Raw genomic sequence first — 15,016 nt, forward strand, 5'->3', positions numbered from 1 at the left:
TTGACTTTGTTTTGTTCTAATTGAGTTTTCTTTCTTGTAAAATTTGTGTATAATTTACGTTTTTCTTGTGAATGCTGCTTATATGATGCTAAGTGCTTGTGATGCTGCTGCAAGTAAGTTTTTCATTGTACCTGTGCATGTGACAATAAACTTGTGCATGTGACAATAAACTTGACTTTGAACAATCACTAAGTTGCTTACGAACACAGTTTTCTAAGAGCTACCAGCCTGAATTGGTGCGCAAAATTGATTGTGCAGAGCACCCAGTAATGTCAATTATCATGCAGCGTATTTTTGAATGTACTACTTTTTCTTCAGGTGACCCAATTAACCAAATGGCTCACACAAGTGATCCAATATTAACAAGATCTCCAGTCTATGGACTGGTATTTATTTATAGGAACAGAGATAGCAAACCTTTTTTTTAAATAAACATCCTGAGGATCACCTGAGCTCTCACCTGAGATTCCCTCAAACGCCTATCCAATTCCCCTTGAAAGCACAAGGTGCTTCTGCTTCTATCACCCAAACATGCACCAATTCAAAATCATTCCCACTGTGCATGAAAAAGTTTTTCCACATATCCCACTGTATCTTCTACCAAAACCTTTAAATCTATGTTGGCTGTAACTTGAACTCTCTCCTAATGGTACAACTTCCAACTATTTACCTAACTTGTGCAAGGTCAGGATTTTGTTCAATTTTAAACAGATCTCTTCTAAGGTACGTTGCTTAAAGGAGAACAAACCAAACCCCTTCACCCTAACCTTACGGATGAAATCACTCATCCCCGGTAATTCTGCTAAATTTCTTCTGCACCCTCTCCTTTTCACGTCCTACCTGAAGTGTGGTGGCTCACTTTTATGTATACTCAAGTTTTTGATATGATTGCAAGACTATGGCATTTCAGTCAAGGATTCCTGAGGGAAACATATGACCCTGAAAAGCCCCAAGCTGTCTTTCAGGTTCCTGGGCTGAATGGGGAAGGGATGAATTAGGCAGCACTTTTGTGAAACATGCATCAGCACCCAGTGGTCACAAGAATGCATGACTCTCCAAATGATGCCTGTAATGGCCCACAGGTAGAGAAATTCAGCCCTGCTCTCATTCTCAGAACTGTAAACAATGAGGTGCCCGGTGCTGCACTGTAGTTAGTGACACAGTGGCAACACGCCATTCCAAACTTAACAGGAAATAAGAAATTCTGTTCCTATACCCCCACATGGTGTAAAGACATCTCCTCTCCTACATCCCCTTCTCCCAGCATAAGTGGGTCCCTGCACTATAACTTTCCATGTCCCTCTTCCTCCTACAGCTCCAGTAACAAATTGAGTAACGCATAAAAATTAGAGGAAGATAGTGTACAAGACACTGAACAGAGCCTGTCTAGCATCTCCAATGTTTGAGTGCTCCTTGAGCAGCCACACAGTAACAAATAGGCCAAAATGCCACCAGCACTCTAAAACAAACAAGTCAAATTGACCACAGCGGAAGATTATTTTAAATACCACTGATTCCGTCTCCTTCCCGACTGTTGCTGCCAAAGATTTGTGGGAGAGTTTTTGAATGAACATATGCAGACAGTTTGGCAGTGGAATCATTAACCAAATACAGAACCCTAACACGTATATTTCTGTTCACCACAGACTCCCTTCAGGCAGCAGCTCTAAACTATTAAATGCCACCCTAGTCAAAAGGCCATCTGCCACAATTCTAGCCAGTTTGAAAAAGGCAAGTCACTGTTTGAAATATAAAGGTCTAACAGTGACATGAAAAAATGTTGACTTGAGAAATAAGAAACAATTAAATTTGCTTACCTTGGTTAATTGTGCTAAGCAAAATTGTGAGTTTACATTCGTCTTCAGCCTGACTGAACTCAGTGCAAGGGATAGGGATGGTGCTCTCAAACACCAGCCTGTGCTGCTTGCCATCCTCTGCTATGGTTAAAGCCTCAGGGTGAATCTGGCAAATCAAACCACAGCAGTCACACAATAGCCTCAAGATTGAAAAGCAATGTTTATTGTAACCATTTCTTTGAAGCTGATATCTGCTTGAAATTAAAATTTAACCTACACGTAACAAGGGCTACAAATATACTGTTCACAAGTTTATATGAATGTTATTAATTCAAATATACAGCAGATATTTATAACTGCACAAAAATTTCACTAATATTCTAATTGAAAGGACACTGTTGAATAAATTGGGACTGGGAATTGTATCTTTTAAGTACAGTACTTCACAGCACCAAAGAATACTACCTCCTTAATGATCATGCTACAAAGATGAGGCATATTTTGAAAACAAAATGTTTTAGAACACTTTCATATATTAACAATAGGTATAAACAGGGATGGAGATGGTATAATGGGAGGCATCCAAATGCACAAGGGCTTATCTTGAACTGAGTAGCATAAATCATGTACAGAACAGTAGCAATAAATTATGCAGCCTGTAAAAAAGTGTGCGGTAACTTAACAACGTACAGATATACAAAAGTCCTGAAGCTGTCACTTACATGGAGCAAGGGTGAAACTACCAATGCTCGACATTATCAGTACCACCAAGATATCTGGACATTGAAGATGTCTTCCAAAAAAAAAGTCGGTCCAAAGAGATCAGGTTTTACGAGTTCAATGAACTCATTCACAAGGCAACCAGAATCAAAATTACACTGGTGGGCACACTTCTCTCAAACAAGGCTTTGATCTTCAAGTCCATACACATGATTGCAATATGCGTTTTTGTAAGGCTTGTGAAGGTAGTTTTTTTCACTTTAATTTTAAAGAATGTGAGAAAATGCTGATAAAAATGGTGATGAAATATTATTTTACTGCATTACATAAAGAAATAAACCTTGTTTCCTTTTTTAAATTGTCATCCTCACAATGTTAATTTGGTCAGAAGAAAAAGTGGAAAGTTGCAAACATACGTGCATCAATACATTTGCAAAAAGATCACCCAGTGTACAAGAGACAAATGATATTTAAACATGGCTATCATATGAGCCAACATATATTGCAAACAAAGAAAAATCCTGCAGAAAGGAAATGTTGAAAAAAATTCTACAGGGAACCAGAATTTTCTTCAATAAAATGCAATAAATTATAATAGCATTTGTTTCAAATAAAATAAAACATGCAGTTTCTATCAGTTTTTCACAGCCGCATTTGTGAAACATAAAACATAGAACAGTACAGCATAGGAACAGGCCCTTCACCACACAATATTGTGCCGAACTAATTAACCTAGTAATTAAACCTTGTAACCATTATCTAAACATGAATGAAAACTTAAAAATAAGTTCGTGAAACTTATAACTTTCCCTTCCTTTGTACAATTAACATTAAGTGCATACTGAACCCAATCTCAATTCTAACGTCAACTCCCTTTGACCAATATACATCTAACAAAAACTAGTAGAATCAATCATAGTCCAAGGAAAGCATGGGAAAAATGAGATTTTTCTCACTTAAAATCTTCCTTTACATTTCTGGTGTTATAACAATTAAAACTTTATACAATTAGCACGATCTGTGTAAGAAAACATGGCTGTGGAATCCTCGTTTTTTAATATAATTGATTCTGATGTCATGAAGATATAGTAGAAAGCCTGCTGCGGGTCTCAGTAAGGAGAAATTTTAAAAATGGTATGAAACACTACAAATGATCACTAAAGCTCCTGAAAAGTCTCAGGTGTAAATTTAGGTCTATTCCAACCCAACATAAATGCAGGCTAGAACTAAAAGGAATTTCAGAGGTCCCTGCAGATTGTGCAAATGTTCAAAGAAAATCCCGATAGCTGAATATAGTTATACATGAATCTCTTTTAAAAACAAACACCATAATTCTGTTCATACACCATAGTTATGGAAAATGGAGCTTTTTCCATTTATTTCATAACTCTGAAGGTTTAATGGTACTCATAAAAGCTGCCCAGAGATTTCCTAAAACAGTCATATAATTTTAATTTGTACTTGTTTATGAAGAACTTATAAAGTTTTTAGGTGGAATTCTATTGGATAAGCTATGAGAATAAAGATGCGGTGTGACTAGATACTAGATACTTCATACCTTAATGCCAGCGAAAAATTCTTTACTTTCAGCAGAGGGTCCTTGATTATCTGGACTATCCAAGTAGAAACTTAAGCTTCTACAGTAAATCTGTGAATTCAAGAACATATAAACAAATAATACAAACAAAGCTCAGGTAAAAGTAACATTCAAAATAGAAACAAAATCTGTGGAGCCCTGAACCATTGAATAGAATTCAATGCCTATATGGGTGTAGTTTCACTCTGGATACGGACAATTGGAACTTGCAGCTAAATGCACTGGCTGAATTTTTGCTAAAGTTTGCATAATTATTTTTTAAAATATGTCCATCAATCAGAGATATTTAGTAGCATAGGAGAACTGATTATTTTTATTTTTCATTTAAAGTTATTTCTTCATGTATTTATGAGTTAACACTCTTAAACACATGAATAAATACCTTTAAATGAAAAGAAAGAAAAGGAAGTTTATCAATACAGCCGAAAAAGGGTTCATCTGCAAAGATAAGCCATTTAGTAAGGGAGTCCAATCAACCAGTTTTGAGGGTAAGATGACTGAGGTGAGTTGAGTCCTGAATCAGTTCAAGAGACTGCCTATGACATGAATGCAAGTGGATTTCAGCATAACACATATTTAAAATTCCCCAAACCTGGATGCTAGTTTGTCTAATTTCACCCCAATAGCACCGAGATTAACAGTCAAAACAAACTCTATGCTGCATAATTTAATATCAGGAAAGATATTAAAATAGAATTTTAGTGATAGGGGACTCTATAGTTAGGTGGGCAGACAAGCAACTCTGTGGATGCAGGAAAGAAACTCGGAAGGTAGTTTGCCTCCCAGGTGCCAGGGTCTGGGATGTTTCTGATCGTGTCCAAGATATCCTGAAGGAGGAGGGAGAACAGCCAGAGGTCGTGGTACATATTGGTACCAACGACATAGGTAGGGAAAGGAATGAGGTCCTGAAAAGAGACTACAGAGAATTAGGAAGGAAGTTGAGAAGCAGGACCTCAAAGGTAGTAATTTCCGGATTACTGCCTGTGCTAAGCGACAGTGGGTATAGGAACAGAATGAGGAGGAGGTTAAATGCATGGTTGAGGGATTGGAGTAAGGAGCAGGGATTCAGTTTTCTGGATCATTGGGGCCTCTTTTGGGGCAGGTATGACCTGTTCAAAGAGGACGGGTTGCACTTGAATCCCAGGTGGACCAACATACTGGTGGGGAGATTTGCCAAGGCTACTGGGGAGAGTTTAAACTAGAATTGTTGGGGGGTGGGATCTGTACTGGAGAGACTGGGGAGGAGGTGTTTGGCTCTCGAGTGGAGGAAGCTAGGAGTGGGTGCCGTGGGCAGGTGATAGAGAAGGGACATGTTCAGACAGGCTTGAGATGGGTCTATTTTAACGCAAGGTGAACAAGGCAGATGAGCTTAGCGCTTGCATCGATACTTGGAGCTATGATGTGGTGGCCATTACGGAGACTTGGATGGCTCCAGGGCTGGAATGGTTGATTCAAGTGCTGGGTTTTAGATGTTTCAGGAAGGACAGGGAGGGAGGCACTGTTGATCAGAGATAGTGTCACGGCTGCGGAAAAGGTGGACGTTGTGGAGGGATTGTCTACAGAGTCTCTGTGGGTGGAGGTTAGGAACAGGAAGGGGTCGATAACGGTGCTGGGTGCTTTTTTTATAGGCCGCCCAATAGTGACAGGGTTATTGAGGAGCAGATAGGGAAGCAGATCCTAGTAAGGTGTGGGAATAATAGAGTTGTTGTGATGGGGGATTTTAATTTCCCAAACATCGACTGGCATCTCCAGACAGTGAGAGGTTTAGATGGGGTGGAGTTTGTTAGGTGTGTTCAGGAAGGGTTTTTGACCCAGTATGTAGATAGACCTACAAGAGGAGAGGCTGTGCTTGATTTGATATTGGGTAATGAACCTGGTCAGGTGTCAGATCTCACAGTGGGTGAACGTTTTGGTGATAGTGATCATAATTCTATCTCCTTTACGTTAGCACTAGAGAGGGATAGGAACAGACAGGCTAGAAAGGTGTTTACTTGGAGGAAAGGGAATTATGAGGCTCTCGGGCAGGAATTTGGAAGATTAAACTGGGAACAGATGTTCTCTGGGAAAAGTACAGAAGATATGTGGCAAATATTCAGGGGATATTTGTGTGGAGCTCTCAACAGACATGTTCCGATAAGACAGAGGAGTTATGATAGGATACAGGAACCATGGTGTACGAAGGCTATAATAAATCTAGTCAAAAGGAAAAGAAAAGCATATAAAAGGTACAGAGAGCTAGGGAATGTTAGAGATCTGGAGGAGTACAAGGCTAAAAGGAAGGAACTTAAGAAAGAGATTAGAAGAGCCAGAAGGGGACATGAGAAGACCTTGGCGGGCAGGATCAGGGAAAACCCCAAGGTGTTCTAAAAGTATGTGAAGGGTAAGAGGATGACATGCGAAAGGATAGGGCCTATTAAGTGCAGCAGTGGGAAATTGTGTATGGATCCGGAAGAAATAGCGGAGGTACTTAATAAATACTTTACGTCAGTATTCACCACGGAGAAAGATCTGGGGGATTGTAGGGGGGACTTGCAGTGGCCTGAAAAGCTTGAGCATGTAGATATTAGAAAAGAGGTGCTGCTGAAACTTTTGGAAAGCATCAAGTTAGATAAGTCGCCGGGACCGGATGAGATGTACCCCAGGTTGCTGTGGGAGGCAAGGGAGGAGACTGCGGAACCTCTGACTATGATCTTTGTGTCATCCATGGAGACGGATGAGGTCCCAGAAGATTGGAGGGGTGCGGATGTTGTTCCCTTCTTCAAGAAGGGGAGTAGGGATAGCCCAACAAATTATAGACCGGTGAGCCTTACCTCAGTGGTTGGTAAGCTGATGGAGAAGATCCTGAGAGACAGGATTTATGAACATTTGGAGAGGTATAATATGATTAGGAATAGTCAGCATGGCTTTGTTAAGGGCAGATCCTGCCTTACGAGCCTGATTGAATTTTTTGAGGATGTGACTAAGCACATCGATGAAGGGAGAGCAGTAGGTGTAGTGTATATGGATTTCAGCAAGGCGTTTGATAAGGTACCCCATGCGAGGCTTATGGAGAAGGTGAGGAGACATGGGATCAAAGGGGACATTGCAGTGTGGATCCAGAACTGGCTGGCCCACAGAAGGCAAAGAGTGGTTGTTGAGGGGTCGTATTCTGAGTGGAAGTCGGTGACCAGTGGTGTACCTCAGGGATCTGTACTGCGACCCTTACTATTTGTGATTTTTATAAATGACCTGGATGAGGAAGTGGAAGGGTGGGTTAGTAAGTTCACAGATGACACGAAGGTTGGAGGTGTTGTGGATAGTATAGAGGGCTGTCAGAGGTTACAGAGGGACATAGATAGGATGCAGAGTTGGGCTGAGAAGTGGAAGATGCAGTTCAACCCAGATAAGTGTGAAGTGGTTCATTTTGGTAGGTCAAATATGTTGGCGGAATATAGTCTTAATGGTAGGACTCTTAGCAGTGTGGAGGATCAGAGGGATCTTGGGGTCCAAGTCCATAGGACGCTCAAAGTGGCGGCGCAGGTTGACTGTGGTTAAGAAGGCATATAGTGTATTGTCCTTCATCAATCGGGGAATTGAATTTGGGAGCCATGAGGTATTGTTGCAGCTATATAGGTCCCTGGTCAGACCCCACTTGGAGTATTGTGCTCAGTTCTGGTCACCTCACTACAGGAAAGATGTGGAAGCCATAGAGAGGGTGCAGAGGAGATTTACAAGGATGCTGCCTGGAATGCGGAGCATGCCTTATGAAAGCAGGTTGAGGGAACTCGGCCTTTTCTCCTTGGAGAGACGGAGGATGAGGGGGGACCTGATTGAGGTGTATAAGATGATGAGAGGTATTGATAGGGTAGATAGTCAGAGGCTTTTCCCCAGGGCTGAATTGGTGGCCACAAGAGGACATAGGTTTAAGCTTCTGGGGAGTAGATATAGAGATGTCAGGGGTAAGTATTTTTACTCAGAGAGTGGTGAGTGCGTGGAATGGGCTGCCAGAAACGGTGGTGGAGGCTGATACGATAGGGTCTTTCAAGAGACTGTTAGATAGGTATATGGATCTGAGTAAAATAGAGGGCTATGGGTAAGCCTAGTAATTTCTAGGGTAGGGACATGTTCGGCACAGCTTTGTGGGCCAAAGGGCCTGAACTGTGCTGTAATTGTTCTATGTTCTAGAATTTGCCTTCAAAATAATCCACAAATTCCTCCATTTGCACAACTGATTTTTATATGAGAAGGGCTAGCATTTAGCTTGTACTACATTTACCTCTTGAATTGAACTCAATAGTGACATTTTCAAAACGTGTAGCAAAAACACATTGGGAACAAAATTATTCTTGGGTGATAGTGCAAAACAAGCAAACACTCAATGTTCTTTTCCATTGATTTCAATAAAATGAGAAAAGATTGGCCGCAAAACAAATTGCTGATTTTTTTTATTGCTGAAGACCAACTTACTGAATGTGCTTTGAGTAACCAAGTGACCATGTTCAGATGGGTTGCTGGGGGAGTTGGGGTGGAAGTTGCAGAAAGGCTTGTCATATCTTCCAATGCTTCCTAGTTATAAGGGAGGACTGGAAAATGGCAATGTAGCACCCATGTTCAAAAAGAGATGCTAGAAAATGCCAGAAAACTACAGTCTAGTCAGTTTAACTCCTTTTGTTGAGAAGCTGTTAAAACAATATTTAAGGAAAACATTAACAGGTACTTGAACAAGATTAAATTGATGAAGAAGAGCCACCATAGATTTATTATTTTTTGATCATTCCAACTGAATCTTTTGGTGATGTTACAAAAGGGTGAGGAAGGTGACACAGATGTCATCCACATGGCTTTTCTTGATAAGTCCCATACAAAAGACTGGAATTAATTGGTCAGAGGCATCACAGATAAGAAAAAATTGGCTCAAAGGCAGAAAACGGCAAGTGGTGGTAAATTGCTGTTTTTTTTTTCCAGATTGAGATCTGTATCAGATTTATTATCACTGACATATGATACTCTACAGCAGTACAGTGCAAAGACATAAAAATCTATAAGTTACAAAAATAAATAAATAGTGCAAAAAAGGAATAATGAGGTAGTGTTCATGGATCATTCAGAAATCTGATGGCAGAGGGGAAGAAGCTGTTCGTGAATCATTGAGTTTGGGATTTCAGGCTCCTGTACCTCCTCCCTGATGGTAGTTACAAGAAGAGGGCATGTCCTGGATGCCGAGGGTCCTTAATGATGGATGCTGCCTTCTTGAGGGACTGCCTCTTGAAGACGTCTTTGATGGTGGGGAGGGTTGTGCCTCTGATGGAGCTGGCTGAGTCTACAACCCTCTGCAGCCTCTTGCGATCCTGTGCGTTGGAGGCTCCATACCAGGCTATGATGCAACCAGTCAGAATGCTCTCCACTGTACATCTATAGAAATTGTAAGAGTCTTTGGTGACATACCAAATTTCCTCAAACACTTAAAGCAGAGCCACTGACGTGCCTTCTTCATGATTGCATCAATGTGTTGGGCCCAAGGTGTTGACACCCAGGAACTTGAAGCTGCTCACCCTTTCCACTGCTGACCCCTGAATGAGGACTGGCGTGTGTTCTCCCAACTTCCCCTTCCTAAAGTTGTTGCGACACCATTCTACCAGCTGATCTATCTCACTCCTGTACACCTCCTCATTGCCATCTGAAATTCTACCAACAACAGCGGTGTCATTGGCATATTTATAGATTGTGTTTGAGCTGTGCTTAGCCACACAGTCATGAATGTAGAGAGAGTAGAACAATGGCCTAAGCATCCTTGAGGGGCGCCTGTGCTGATAGTCAGCGAGGAGGAGATGTTATTGCTGATCTGCACTATGGTCTCCCTATGAGAAAGGAGAGGATCCAGTTGCAAAGGGAAGTACAGAGGCCCAGGTTTTGAAGATTGGTTATTAGTACTGAGAGAATGATGGTTATGTACGGCGAGTTGTAATAAATAAACGGTAGCCTGACGTATGTCTTATGGTTGTCCAGGTGCTCCAAAGAGTGAAGAGCCAGTGAGATTGCATCTGCTGTAGACCTGTTGTGGCAGTAGGCAAATTGCAGAGGGTCCAGGTCCTTGCTCAGGCAGGAGTTAATTCCAGCCATGACTAACCTCTTGAAGCACTTCATCACAGTAGATGCAAGTGCTACCGGGCAATAGTCATTGAGGCAGCTCACCTTGCTCTTCTTGGGCACTGGAATGATTGCTACCCATTTGAAGTGGGAACCTCAGACCACAGCAGTGAGATTGAAGACATCCTTGAATACTCCAGCCAGTTGGTTGGCACAGGTTTTCAGTACCCTGCCAGGTACACCGTTGGGGCCTGATGCCTTATGAGGGTTCACCCTCTTGAAGGATTGGAGTATGGTAGACAGTGCTAGGGGTCCTGCTTTCTTGAAATATATCAATACCTCAGACATGGGGACTGAGGATTTGGAGTGGGATATACCATTGTGCATCCATATACTTTGATCTGCTACATTGATTTTTCTTTCCAATTTCTGCCTTTCAGCATTTTTACTAAGAGTTCATTTTTTGTAAAACGTTGCAACATGTGTTGAAAGCTTGTGGTAATTGCCGACTTTTTTCTACTTTCACATTTTCTTTTCATTTGTATCTCAGGGTTACAATCTCTCATGCTCTGTGCTTTATCTCTCTCCTGTCTCCACTGAATGCATGCACTTCACATCTTTGCAGTTGTATGTCCACAAACTATTTTAGTAATCACTAGATTATTTGCATAAGAGATTTGCAGCAGGTCTCCCTTAATGGAAAACTCCACTCCTCCAGTTTTTAACCATATAATTTGATCTTAAATATTTGAGTACAAGCACTTCTATGATTCGACTTGTCCAAGCCAATATCGGTATTGTTAGATGTTCATGCTTATTACCAAAACTGCAAAGGGAAACAATTTCTCTGGCTAAAAAGATCCAAGTGAAATGCAAGAGTTCACATTTGAAGATGTGCACCCACACGTCCAAACTGTCACCTTCCAGTGAGAGCTAAATCTGTAAGCACTGATTACAGTAAACTGAGTTATTCAATCATGTTAGTTATCATTTTGTAACCCTTGAAAGAGAAACCTTTTAGCTGAAAACAATTATTGGCAAGGTTGGTACTTTAAATATTCTTTTCATTTCAATTTAAGAATGATTTTCCTCCTTTCCCCATGGCATGCATATTTTCCCAACTAACACACCATTTAGACCTGATTGTTTGGAGCATTACTAACAAAGCAGTATGTCAAGTTGAAAACAAATTCTGAGCATCATGTCTGATCTTTTGTTTTTTTGTTCTAAATAAAGCGATGAAATGAAAAACCTAAACCTTCAGTAAATACATTGAGGCTGAATTGCCTTGTAACTTCAATAGGAGTTTGGCAGATTAGAGAAAAGCCAAGACCTGGCTTCAAATCTTAGTTGTGAATTTCAACATTGCTTTAGCAAAACTGGGGAAGCAGTCAGACAAAAACTCAAAACAAAGGACCCAGTGTAACACTGGAGACTGATCTGTTAGGTTAGATGCGCCAGAGGGATGGAGGTGGACCTCAAAGGGAGTGAGCTCATCCCCAAATGTGTACAAGTTTGAAAAACTAAGTATAGGTTAGGTCCCCTCAATAAAAAGTTACCGACGTTTCAAGGAGCATGGGGCAGGACAAGGGCCAAATTATACCCAGAGAAGAGTGAGTATCCGCAAGCTCTACAATGCGAGGTGCCTTCCTATGGACCAGCAATTGCAGCAGGAACAACATTTGTGGATATGATTCAGGCTTAACTGCCAATGCAATTTTTTTTAAGAAGTGTTTTAATTTCATAAACTCTCGTCAATGGCTTTGAAATCTAATTGGCAACATACCCGGTCTCCAAGTCTGAGACTTATTCCATCCAATTCGATGAAAGAAAACGTCTGGACTGTTGTTTCCTTCCGCAGCTCCTGTTTGGTTCCATCGGATGACAGACGGAACCAAGTGATAATAAATCCAAGAGAAGTATTCACTGCTGGACTCTCAAAGGAACACTTCAGGTAAACACTGCCATTATCTAGCTCAGCTACAACTTCAAGAGCAGCTGGAGCTGGTGGATGTTTAGCTGATAAGTAAAAACACATCATCATCATCAGTGTTATAAAGCTTACTGGCAGAAATCCTGAAATTAACTGACTGAGTGGTGGTAAGATTTTTTGTGCACCAAATATCATTCAGTGCTTTGAAAAGGGGGTCATTTTTCCACAGTACTATAGATGTAATTTGATCAAGGTGGGATTGTATCAACAATGAGTTGCAAGGTCACGTGGATCTGCCCAGTCTAACATTTATTCCTGGTCCATATTCATTAGATTGACCCCAATTAAGGCAGAACAACTATTAGCCAGTCTCACTACACACTACAAAAGCTAAATTGGTTTGTCCTCTGATTAGCTTCAGTGTTTTGTTCCAAGAAAATGCTCCAAGTACACACAGTGAACCCACATTGGAGGCCATCTCTGCCAAAGTGATTTGTCCAACTGGTACAAAGGTGATAGTACAATTGATGGTCCCAATTTATCTTATTTTCTATTCCATCTATATTTCCTTAGCAAAATTAACTAAAATTACCCAAAAAGATTTCAGGAGTGGAGGGTCTAGTGCAAAAAAAATGTATATTAAACAGACAAACTAACAAAAAACAGTTTTATTAGGAAAGATTGCAAATCCAATTTAAATGTTCAGGCTCTAATCAAATAATACATGCAACTTCAACCACACCTTCTCATTTGCCAATAGTCCCAACAATCTGAAGAGGTGCAGTGCAGGAGATGTGGTTTACCGGGATTTCAGCAAGGCCTTCAATGAGGTACTACGTAGGACACTGGTCCAAAAGGTTAGGGCTCATAGGATGCAGGGCAAGTTAGCAAATGGGATCCAAAACTGGCTTGGCAAAAGGAGACAAAGGATGATGACAGAGGGCTGTTTTGTGTTGAATGCCTGTGGCTAGTGGTGTTCCACAGGGATCAGTGCTGAGACCTCACTCTCTGTAATATTCAGGAATGATTTGGAACTGGATGTAGGAGGCATGATCAGCAAGTTCACAGATGACACAAAGATTGGTGGAGTTATTGGCAGTGTGGAGGGTAGTCTTAGGCCACAGGGTGATATTGATGTCTTGGTGAAATGGGCTGAGAAATGGCAGGTGAAGCTCAATCCTGATGAATGTGAGGTGTTGCATATTGGGAGTATTAATGAGGCTAGGGCATGCACTGTGAATGAAGACAGTATTGAGGAACAGAGAGACCTTGGCGTACAAGTCCAAAGATCCTTGAAGGTGGCAGGACAGATAGATAACACAGTTAAGGCGGCATATGGGATACAGGCCTTCATTAGTCAGGGCACTAAATTTAGGGGCAGGAAGGTTAAGCTCCAACTTTATAAAGTATTGGACAGAATGTACCAATGGAGTACTGCGTGGATTTCTGGTCACCACACTATAGGGAAGATGTATCAGCGCTGGAAAGGATGCAGAGGAGATTCACCAGAATATTGCCTGGGATGGAGCATTTCAGTTGTGAGGAGAGACTGTGGGGGCTAGGTCTATTTTGCCTGGAGTAGAGGAGGTTAAGAGGAGACATGATTGAGGGATATAAAATTATCAGGGCTGTAGATAAGCAGTTTGCTGCAGTCTACCCTATCAGAGGTGAATAAAACTAATGGACATAGACATAGAGTAAGGGGCAAGAGATTTAGAAGGAATCTAAGGGGGGCCTTTTTCCACCATTCAGAGAGTGGCAAATACCTGGAATTCACTGCCGGACAGAGTGGGGGAAGCAGACTCAAGGACAGCATTTAAGAAGTGTCTTGATGAGCACTTAAATTGCCTGGGCGTAGTAGGCTATAGGCTAAAGAAGATGGGATTAATACAGATGGGTGCCAACTGCTCAGTGTGGATGGACCAAATGTAGGTGCAGCAAATGTAGCACGACTGCTGACAGGGGAAAATTGTCTCTTAAGTAATTCAGATGACTAGAATAAACTTTGGCAGATCCCAAATGGATATTATGAATGAAAAAAATGAATGTGATAATACGAATGAAGTAGACATTTACCTCTACAAGCATTTCCAATTTCTGTCTCCTCTGGACCACAGTCGCTTTTATCTTTTGTTTCAGACAAGACTAGGACAGAATTAAATAAATGTCATAGTGATTTCACTTCTACTAAATTAGTTAAGTCATTATCCTTATTAATTCTCACTGTTTTTGCTCTTCATCTTACACTCAGTTGTTGGAGTATCCCAGCACATTCCAGGCCATACTGTCACTTCAACCTGATGATACCCCTTTCACCATGTAGGGCATAGCTTGATGAATTTGTAGCTTACCTACTTGTCTTTCAGGGCTAAGAGTGACTAATCTATCTTCACAATCCCTAATGTCGGTTTGATTAATCTTTTCAAATTATCCAAGTAAATAGTGGGTCCAATTTTCCTCTTGCAGAGATTGGATAGGAAGTTGAATCTAGTGAATTATTTCTCCAGATGATGCTGCAGTTAGTGTTGTTATTCCATTCTGCCTGTTGAGATTAATACTTTGTTTCTTAGAATACTGTACAGCTGTCCTTCAATGACTGTATTTCAGGAATGGTAGCATTGTAGTTGTTTTGCAAGTCCAATAATGTATATAATTAATAATTCTGATTAACTGTCACAATGGCACTCTTGAATTTAAATTAAAAAAGTAACCAAATCTAGACTAGCAAGTGAACATCTCAGAAGTGACTATGAATCTACTGGATTGCCCTAAAACACACCAGTTTCACTAATGTCCTTTAGAGGACATAGCCATTTACCTAGTCTTACCAAAAAATGATTCAGAAATAATGTGGTTGAATTTGAATTGTCCACTGAAAAGGCCCAAAGTTGTATCAAAGTGCAA

General features: G+C 40.9%; 1 protein-coding gene across 1 annotated transcript in view; it reads right to left on the reverse strand.

Moving 5' to 3' along the window:
* Window positions 1–15,016, reverse strand: part of vwde (von Willebrand factor D and EGF domains) — a 151,329-nt gene that overhangs the window by 86,544 nt on the left and 49,769 nt on the right. Inside the window, exons 4-7 of the mRNA XM_052016930.1 lie at window positions 14,189–14,257; window positions 11,966–12,198; window positions 4,075–4,164; window positions 1,818–1,962 (exon numbers count right to left, since the gene is read on the reverse strand). Of these exons, the coding sequence (XP_051872890.1) occupies window positions 1,818–1,962; window positions 4,075–4,164; window positions 11,966–12,198; window positions 14,189–14,257 (537 nt within the window). The remainder of the gene's footprint in view (window positions 1–1,817; window positions 1,963–4,074; window positions 4,165–11,965; window positions 12,199–14,188; window positions 14,258–15,016) is intronic.

Source organism: Pristis pectinata, chromosome 5, assembly GCF_009764475.1.
Source record: "Pristis pectinata isolate sPriPec2 chromosome 5, sPriPec2.1.pri, whole genome shotgun sequence".
Taxonomy (NCBI): Eukaryota; Metazoa; Chordata; class Chondrichthyes; order Rhinopristiformes; family Pristidae; genus Pristis; species Pristis pectinata.